Source organism: Notothenia rossii (assembly GCF_949606895.1).
Source record: "Notothenia rossii genome assembly, chromosome: 7".
Classification (NCBI taxonomy): Eukaryota; Metazoa; Chordata; class Actinopteri; order Perciformes; family Nototheniidae; genus Notothenia; species Notothenia rossii.
This window is the reverse complement of record NC_136905.1, coordinates 28,746,709-28,757,197: the sequence shown is the minus strand read 5'-3', so window position 1 is coordinate 28,757,197 and position 10,489 is coordinate 28,746,709. Positions and strand designations below refer to the sequence as shown.

Genomic DNA, 10,489 nt, shown 5'->3' with positions numbered 1-10,489 from the left:
TTATGGCTGACAATGATCTTCATGCTGCTATACAAACCAGGAACAAGCACCACAAACCTATGAAGCCAAACAAAAGACTTGTCAGGAAACCACAGGTGTGTTCCCAGTGAGCGTACATATATCGGAGGTAATGACACACCTCGGAGCTTTAGCTGAACTTCTGAGGAAACATCAAAAGCACCGCATTGCTTCCCTTATTTAACTTCTCTGTGATCTCCTAACCATAGAGTGACACCTCTCTATCATTGTCTCTAACGCATGACACAGTATACTTGATGTTACGTCTGCAATGCGAACACCAATGTATCCCTGTTCTATCTCATCAGAGGCAGACGAGTTATGCAGGTTAATACTCCCTCCCCGTGTTCCCACCAGCCCAGGTAATTTTGTTATTCCGTTTGTGCCCTCTGTCTACACCCACCCCTGTCTGCTGTACATAATGGTCCCAGCCCTGAGAGGAAGCAGGCATTTACTTATACAAAACCTTGAGGAAATCCCTACCAATCCTCAGGGCTCACGTTCAGCGGCGCCCAAAACACAAAGGCTATGCAAATCTGCCCAGCCTGCGTTTATCTACCCTCGGTTTCCGTTTGCACCACGGGAACCAGCATTGTGCCGTGCGTGGCGATTATCGCATGTAATTTACATAGAATACGCAGAGGAAACAGTGCACTGATCTCTAACAAAGCAGGGAAGAGTCTCTATCGGCTCAGCAGCTATCTGACGGCACAGCAAAATTACAGGTTTAGCTGTGGGGTATTAAACCTACAAGGTGTTTTTTTATTTTTGGTGTGCAGGGAACACTATCTCCTCCAAATGTTGCGTGTTTATCTGCCTTGTTTGTTTTATAACCCAACTCTAGCGGCCCCTTTTTCAGTGGAAGCTGCATCTTCAGCCGGGGCTAATCTGCCCTCTGCCTGTGTTTCCTTTGTCACTGAATCCATGTATCAACACAGCGAGGTGCAGCCAGATCGAGGAGGTGTGTAATTGCACAAAGACACTCGCGCTAATGTAGCCGGGAGAGAGTGAGTGTGTGTGTGACTGACTCAGCCGACACGAGGCATGTTGTGAGAGTCAGGGAATGGAAGTCATAACACTGCAGCATGGCGTCCCTTCATTCGTACAAAGGCTGGCACTGTAAGTACTCTTTCAGAATGTTGAGACATGAGGGCGATATGAGAGATCAAAATCATGAAGCAGACTCTTTACCTGCAGGGCTGCCTGAGGAAGAAAACCCCACAACCTGCTGGGGGTCATCTAGAGGTCAGCGTACACAACGATTCACTTTCAGCTCTCAGTAAAGCTAAACGCTTAGGATGTTGTGTTGAATAAAGTCAGACATGAAACATAAGAAAGTACAACGGCAAACAGAGCAGAGCAAGTGGTGAAAATAAGCTGTGGCCAAACAGACAATAAAAAAACGTTTTCTAACATTCTGTCTGCAATTAACTAGGCAAACATTTAGAAGAGAATAATGGCAATGGCATTCTGCACTAAATTACATTTTGTATGGACACAACCACACAGTTGCTGTGGGAATCAAAAGGTTTAACCAATAAACCAATGCAAAAGTGATCCTTTATCCTTTGGAGATTTTTATGTAAGTGCCATAAAAATAACTATATATTTTTAAGCCAATAAGAGAAAAACACAGCTCCTTGTTGTTTCGTCAAACGAAAACCGGTGTTAACTAATGGGTTCAATGTGGCCAGTCAGGAGTGTTTATCAAGCAGAACAGACACCCTTCTGATTTTGTTCCAAGAAGACAGGCAAAAAATACATCGCCGTCATTAATATAACACTGATTCTTTCAGAAAGGGCTCTCTGAAGGCCAGTCACAAGCCTAGCATGAGTTTCCTGCCACAACAGGCACCCTTCCAGGCTTATCACCCCCGTCATCTTCATCATTATAATAATCATTGGCAGTATAAAGTGATCAGTCATCAGTTCAAAGTATGTCACCACTGACTTTTCCTCTTTCTCTTAATATATTATATAAAAGAAGGCCTTTTGCAGAACACAAGGTATGTGCTCATACAGGAGCAAGGACACTTACCTTTGCAATGCATACTTTGAGTATATAAATATATAATAAATAAACAGTTTGCAGTGCGTTAAGATTATAAATGGATAAATGTGTTTGATCTGTCGCAAAGCAAATGTATTTCAGAGTCTGGTGCACCGCAAAGACAAATAAAAACACAACAACAAATGCATGACTGTTAACAACTGCTTTGGGGTTTATTTTACAATTGAGAAAGAAATGAAACAAACTAATCGGTGCTAAAAAGTTTTTTTTTTTACAATATTGTCGATAAAACATTGAAATGTATAGTCATTGTGCATCGCTTATTTATTTTCCACACCATTTTCATGCATCAAATTGGATGCAAGTATAATTAAAATCATTTCTGTAAACCAAGCCAAAGAAGCTACATTTGTATTTTTCTTTAAAAAAGGACATTTTTGTAGCTCTACAGCATATATCTATATACACCATCTGTTTTTATTTTTTATCATTTTTGTATATAAAATGACAATATAAAAGTTAGAGAATGCACACACCTTAAGATACAAAGAATGTTGAGCCGTTTTCAAATGGTAAGATATGTCTTATGGAGTACTGACATTTCACTAGTAATCATCTACATGTAACGGACTGTTCTCTTTACAGTTGAATAGAGCGACAAAATTTAGAAAGAGAATGTTGTAACAAACCATACAACTGGAAAATTGCTATAGGGTGATACTTCACAACAAGGAAAAGTTTTTTGAGCAATCTTGCATACTGACGGCCATTCATTTTTCACTGATTGACTCGTAACCAGAAGCAGCATTTCAGTTTTTCCAAAGGTTCACATGATCTTTTTCTAATACACTGACAGATTTATGAGCAGGCCATTCATCATCAGAAACATTGCAGTGACAGGAACCAAAAAGGAGAGGGGAAGGAAATGATAATCCTTGATCTTTTTTAAATCAATCTGATTTTGACAAATGCAAGATATTTCAAAACATGTTCTCTTTACAAATTCAAATTTCAACTGTCTAAGGTGCTACTTCAGTCTCTCCGGGTATTCTTTCATTCTTTTGGTGTATACATTTAATTTTCACCTTCTTCATATCAAGTATTATACAGTTTTCTCTTCCACAAATTCTCTTTCCGCTCACCACTTTTACAATTGAAGCAGTAGTTGTATTTTTGCCATGAAAAGATTAAAATGTTGTGTTTAATCTTGATTCACTAAAATACATGCACAGATCAGACAAATAGCATATAAATATATTACAAAATAAGTGTAAAAAAGCTTGGCAAAATAAAAACAAATCAACATGAAAAGACATGGTCCAGTCAGGCAGTTATCACAAAAAAAAGAATAAGATCGATATCTTTCTGGCGGCTCAGTTCGGCCCAGTGCAGTAACTGTGAATAAAGTCATTTTAGTGCAATGAAATTCTAGTCACTTCCACAGCTGTCAGTGTCTACTGCTCTCAGCACAAGACCCCGCTTAAACCTTCTCCATCTTCTCCAGTTTCTCCAAAGCAGTGACAAACACCAGGTGGTCCTCTGGAGACTTGCCGTGGGTCTTGCTGAGATGCAGTTTGACTGCGTGTTTGCTGACGAATGTCCGATTGCAAAGTCTGCACTGATACACGGAGCTTGTGTCGTCCTCTGCCGTGGTCAATGCTGACAGGGGCCTGCCGAATGTCATTTTGTCTGTGATCACCTTTGAGGCAGCCTGCTGCTCCCGAAGGTGCTCCGTTGACAGTTTGGACAGGTCCTTCAAGCTGAAGCCCAGGTGAGACTCCAGGTGGCCGATGTAGGCGGAGGGAGTCCTGTACTGGGAGGCACAGTCACCACAGAGGAACACAGGCTGGCATGAGTCCATGTTCTTGAGAAACTTGGTGCCCCCAGTCCGTCTCAGCTGGTACTTGACGTTAGCCAGCCAATGGGATATGGTGGTCATGGAGAGGCCTGTGAACTTACAGATGTGGACCCTTTCCTGAGGGCCTAGGTCAGTCATGGCGAAGCGGCCCTCTGAGGTCTCCCTTAGGCTGGACACAAACTGTGCCTGGAGGATGAGGAGGTGCTGGGGATTCCAGTTGGATTGCCTTCCTTTCCTCTTCTGCACTGGGGAGAGGTCCTCTAGGGCGTCCTCAAAAGCACTGCCGTCTGCATCTGACTTCTCTGAGATGGAGGAAGGGGTTGAAGATTTGGGCGTCAGTCTCCCCGTGAGGTTCTTTACCATGTCGGAAATGTCCATCAGAGCATTCTCTCTCAGAGGAGAGGAGACTGAGTCAGGGAGGGAAATTAGGGGTTTGTTAACATTTACACTACTGTTGGTCAAGAGCCCGCTGCTGCTGTTGTTGTTGTTGTTGTTATTGTTGCTGTTAATGGTGGCCTTACTTTTACTCAGGTCAATGGGCTGGTCACTGCTCTCATACAGCGGATAGTGGTTGATGGGCTCAGTGGGTTTGCCCTGAGGAGTTGTTTTGAACGCTGGCTTATCCATCATGCTGTTGCTGATTTTGTAAAGCATAGCTAGTGGGTCTCCAGCTGGGCTTACTGGTTTGGAGGCTTTACCCAGGTGTGTGTTCATGATTGACTGGAGTGCACTGAGAGGGTTGATGAAGGGACTTTCCAGTGAGTGATCGGTGATGATGCCAAGGCAGTTGCCATTAGTTACTGGGGATTGGCACATCTCTGAGCCATTCCTCGAATGGTTGTTGTGGCCGTCGACTAGGCTCTCTTTGGGTTCCTTCTTGCAGATGAGCTCTGAGTCTACACTGCCTGGGCTGCTAATTCTCATACCCGATGGTTTACCTACAGATAGGTCATTTGGAGATGTTAATTGTTCTCTCTGCTCTCTCAGTGCAGGAGAGGGGGATTTTACTAACGATGGGGGCCGGCATCGTTCAATGCTCACCATCTTCTCCTCCTTTTCCTTCTTCACATTGGAAGCTTTCCCTGTCACTTTTTCTACAAGCTCCTCCATGGCACTGACATTGCTCCTGAGGGGGGTAGGGGAGGAAGGGCTCCGAGGCGAGTGGATGATTGAGTTTGGGTTAATCACAAGGCCTCGTAGCCCACCTGCGAACATTGGCTGCATCTGCATACTCTGGACCATTGGGGGTAAAATGGTAGAAGAGTTCTTCATGCCTTGCAGCTGGTATGCTGCGTGAATGCTAGGGTAACCCCCCCATGTGGGCGTGCCTGTCTGGGCCTTGCTGATGGCACTGGATACTGTGTTCTCAAGGGATTTAAGAATATCTAAACCCCCTTTTGGCGCCTCCTCTAGATCTTCTTCTCTAAGGTATTTATAAGATGTGCCGTCATTGTTAGATTTCTCAACCGAGTCATCTCTCTCCTCCTTGATTTTTCTCTCAATTGGCTCCCCACCTTCAGACCTTTCATCCTCGCCTCCTTCTCTCTTTTCCTCTGAGCATGTAGAGAGGGCAGGGGACACTGGCTGGGACTTTACCCCACTGGGAACAGGGAGTCTGGTGGTGGTCGGTGGTAGTGGGATGGACTGAATCTTCTCTTCCACCACCGGATCAAAAACAAGCTGTTTGCCCTTTTTGGATGCAGAGTTTGTAACCTTCAAAAAGTGACCAGTAACCATCATGTGGGCAGTCAGCTGTTGGAGTGTATCATGAGAGCTCCCGCACTCCATGCATTTGAGGATCTGGGCTTTACGAGCTTCAAACTGCCATGTGTAGCTGGCACCATTCTGGTAGCCATAGCGGTTGTTTGGCGTAACGTAGGGGTTACCTGCGGATTTTGTGCCAACATCCCCAAGAGATGCACTACCACCACCAACACTACTAGCATGGATAGAGTCTGGCGAGCATGGGGACACTATAGCATCATGGAGGGCTCGTTTTTTAGCTGAAGAAGACATCAGCTTTGTGGCCAAGGCTGGCACCGGTTCTTTGAGAGGCACTTTCTGGTAATGCTTGGTCTTGATCATATGAACACTGAGATCTTGAAGAGACTCAAACGAGTGGCCACAGTACATGCACTTCAGCACTTTTTGAGCATCTTCTTTTCCCTCCATCTCCATCAGGGAGCGCTTACGTGGTTTGGACCAGCGCTTTCCCTGATCCTCCTCTTTGTCCTTGTTGTCATCTCGATAGTGGCCCGTCTCATTCATGTGGACTGTTAAACCCACCAGTGTGTCATAGGCACCACTGCAGTCTTTGCAACGGAACTTGCTTGCACCAGTGAAAACAGAACCATACAGCTTGTTGTTCTGCCGGTAGAGCTGCACTGTGCTGAAGAGGCTGGGCTCTGGCAAAAGGTGATAGGGGTTCTGTTGAAAAGTTTTGGCAAGCGCTGCCTGGTGCCAGTCGTAGGCCACACCGGTACCATTGCTTGCCCCACCACTGTTTGCACTGTTGCTGCTAACAGAGCTAGATGCTGTGCCATTAGTATTGCCACTTGCGCTGCCTGTGTGGTTCACAGTAGCATTGGAGCTCCTGCCATTATGGTGACTGCTAGTCATGTTGACCCCGCTGCTCTTGTTTGTGGTCGTGGTTAAGGAGACAGAAGCAGTAGGGGCAGGTTCCGAAGTAGTGATGGCACTATTGACACTGCCGGCTGCAGCAGGCTTAGATTTCATTAAGTCCATTGTGATGCTAGACCAAGAGGCATCTGAGATGAGGTTTGCATAGACGGCTTTCATCTGTGCCAGGCTATCCTGGAAAGACAGGCCGTTGTCGGGGCGGAAGGGTAAAGTCGTGCCTTCCCTCTCCTGACCGTCCCTGGAAGAGGTGCTCTTAAAGTCTGTCAGCCGGTCGCTGGTGTCGCTGAGCGGGGACCCGTATCCAGCATCAGGGTTAGTGCCATTGCTGAGCGGAGAGTCTCTGTAGCTAGGTGGCTGGCCTCCATCCACATCTTCTTCTTCCTCGTTGCACAGAAACTCATTGTCCTGGCCGTCTAATGAGAGGCCGTCATCCTGCAGGTGCTCTTCTTCATTGTGTTCGCCTGGCTTATTCTCGTCTTCGGGCGCGTACGCTGGAGAGAAAGACAGAAAAGAAAGAAAAGAAGAAAAGAAGAGGGGAAAAAAGAGGTCAGCTCAATGAAATAAAACATTTACAGCACGCCAACAGGACCACTATCAAAATAACTCGGGATGAATACTCAAAGAGGGGAAATGTAGGCTTTAACTCTCATTGAATGTTAGTGTGTGTATGCATGCTTGCATGAATTTGTGTGTATTTCACACACATGTGGCTCTGAAAGCCAGTGGTGAAAAAAGCCTCCAAGGGAAAAATAAATCACTGAGCTTCTGACAGTTGTCCTTTTCCTTCCCAACTCCCTATTCCTCCACACATGCCTCATGTTCCCCCGGAAATGACTGGCTGTTTGGCCTTGTTAGCCAGCTGCATGCTTGCATGTTTAACTCCCCCATTTCTCTTTCTTTCTCTCTTCCCAAAGCTTTATTACCTTTCACTCATCTAGTCAGTGAAGTTCAGCTCCTCACAATATCACGTTACACAACTGAACGGAGAGGGAAAGAAACAAAAACCCATTTGGAGATATTGTAGCTTTTTTACTATCCCACTATGATTAGCGGAAGGTCATTTTTATTTGAGCTAATAAGCAGGAACTAACAAAACAATGGTACTTAGATTCTGAATGCAACAATGATTGCTGAAGAAAGGAGTCTGGGGTGTTTGGAAAAATGCTAGAAATGCTTTACAAAAAGACAGAGGAAAGAGGAAAGGGAAAATAAACAAGGCTGAGATGTAACAGGTTTACCAGTAAAATAGGCAAATAAGATAGAAGGCTACAACATGTGTGTGTGTGTGTGTGTGTGTGTGTGTGTGTGTGTGTGTGTGTGTGTGTGTGTGTGTGTGTGTGTGTGTGTGTGTGTGTGTGTGCGTGTGTGTTAGTGTGTGTGGGTTTGCATGCTAGCGAATGCACAGCAAGCATCAGTAAGTAGGAGAGACAGGAGGTGGGGAGAACAAGTGAATGAGAAGTAAATGTGGGGGAGAAAGAAAAAGTGAGCAGGAGGTGTTGGGTTTGGTGGGCGGGGAGAGGGGAGAGGGGATTTCAAGAGAAAAGGGAGCAAGACGAGAGAGAGGGTGAGGGTGAGGGAGGCAGGGAGACAGGAAAGACGGCCCCCTAGGTTCTTCCTTTATCTCCTTCCTGCATGGTGAGATGTGTGTCCTAGATGCCAGTATCAGTCTCTCCTGATGAAACAGATGTGCTGTCAGCTTCAAACGGCACGCTAACCTGTCATATAATAATCTAAGTGGACATAATACCTGATATATATACACTGGCAACATTTACTGCTGCCTGAGAGGAGAGGAGGAGGTGAGCAGCTGCACCATCGACTGTGACTGCGTGGTGATGTGCGTGTGAGTGCCTATTTTGCGGATGGCGTTTGCCCGCATGCTCACCTCCCAATGCCTCTGTAATGTACTGCTCATACATGTTTGCTCTTACGGTGCGAAAAACCTGAACCCACAGACCATAATATTGCCTATAGGTCTGCTGTGTGCTACTGATACACCCCTTCTCCAAATGAGCAACACACTCCCCTAACGCCTGACAGGATTTCAGTGAAATGAGAGCACTACAGGAGAACCTGGCTGCGCTTCAATCCCACTGACAGACGGAGACCGAGACAGTTTCTAAAACTCCTGAAAATCCCTAACACAGCAGATTAGCATTATGTGCTGTACTCTCTACAACACATCTGCAGAGTGGTTTCTGTTACAGTGCCTTCCCCCCCTAGCTAACCCGCTTCTAGTAAAGGAGGCTATCAATACATATCAGCCATTTAATATACAAAGCATCCTGCAGAACGGCTATCCATTCCTCACAAGCCCACACGAACAGTGCAAACATACAGTAGGAATTACCTCTGTGAGTCAGTCACAACGGCTACAGCCAAAAAATTGCTAAACCCCAATAGTTGGCAGTGCTTAGTACACACACACACACACTCACACACATACACACACACACAGGGAGACAGCAGGAATGAGAAGCAGCAGATCAGAAATATCACTGGGTGAGTGACAAAACACAGACTGCAGCAGGGAGGGGCTACGAACAATGAGCAGGTCGCCAGGGAACCCTTTGACGATCCCTGTCAATCAATGCCTGTCCTGCCATGTTGTCATGGAAACAACAAAGAGGGAGATATCAAAAGCACACAGACAAAAGACTGGCAGAGACCGACATCTGTAAAAATCACAGGCAGCAAGTGGACTGTTTCGCAAACCATAAATGTAAAACGTTAGTGATGAAACCTGAGTCTGAAATAAATTATCATCTTGTTTGAGACGCCGCATCTATCCTGACATGATGCTCAAATCTGAAGCGTGAGGAAGGGGGAATTATTTGGTTCAATCAGTGCAACTTGAAGATGTGTGATTCTGAGTGGCGGCCAGATTAAGCCCCCTTCTCCCGTCCTGGACACGCATATGCGGAGCAACACCAGCAGCAAGGGGCAGGCTCGGGGAAGGGGCAGTGCTGGCGCGACGTCCCTGGTGGTTTGGTTTGCCGAGTGGGTGATGGCTGTGAGCAGGGCCATCTGCGCGGGCGCCAAAGCGCCTGTCACTTTTGCTCGGGGACGTGCCGCCATCAAGGAGACAGGCGGCAGCGTGACCAGGATAGCACTGCAGACTCTCTGTCAGAAGCAGCAGCGATCAAGCCCGCCACCAGCCACGCCAGATCACCAACAACACACACGGAGGAAGCAGGAATTAGCATCCAACTGTATCACTGATCCCCCAATGCCTACACATATGGTTACTCTGTTAACAAATAGGGAACCAAAATATGTTAAGTCGGAGAAGGGTTTCTAGGATCCCCTTTGGATGTGTTGAAGAGCCTTTTAAAATATGTATTGCAAACATTGATTTACATTTACATACACATATTAAGTGTGTATACTCTTCTCATCTGCTTTTTCTAAAAGAATGTCATTGATGGACTTACAGTAAGTGCACATAAAGCACCCTTGATTCTGATTTGTACCCTATATGTAAAGATTAAAGAATGCTAGATGTCATAACAGATTTCAATCAGGTTTGTTGAGTTCTCAGAGATCAGACCATGGCTAAGTAAATCCAATTGCCCCTTTGATATTATGTTTTTCTGATGAAAAGCCTGTGGTGAACGCCCAGCCTCAACACAACACTGGGACTCACTTTGGGACAACATGATCGGCCCTAAGCGCAGATCATCTCAAAAACATTCTCCCTCGCTGACACGCGGCTCAACTTTGGGTACGACTTGATTCTTGTAAACGGTACCAAATGAAACACGACCCTCGGACACGTCAGCCTTTGGTAAGGATCGAAGTAGAAACATATCACTCCGTTTCAAAACTTTGCTATCTGTCTCCGCCCTGCCAATTTTTGTTCTGTTTTTTTGTCTTCACACTTTGCTTTGCTGAGAGTCTGCTGGTTGTTAAATCAATAAAACTCTCTGTCAGGCGCGCGGAGCCTCACCATTTGGCTGATG

At 45.7% G+C, this 10,489-nt stretch overlaps 1 protein-coding gene across 2 annotated transcripts in view; it reads right to left on the bottom strand.

The window, feature by feature from the left end:
* Positions 1-2,216: 2,216 nt before the first annotated feature.
* Positions 2,217-10,489, bottom strand: part of LOC307046213 (teashirt homolog 1-like) — a 38,499-nt gene continuing 30,226 nt past the window's right edge. For both annotated transcript variants that reach the window (XM_079692479.1, XM_079692478.1), the window contains exon 3: positions 2,217-7,018. In XM_079692479.1, the coding sequence (XP_079548605.1) occupies positions 3,510-7,018 (3,509 nt within the window). In that variant the 3' untranslated portion in view covers positions 2,217-3,509. The remainder of the gene's footprint in view (positions 7,019-10,489) is intronic.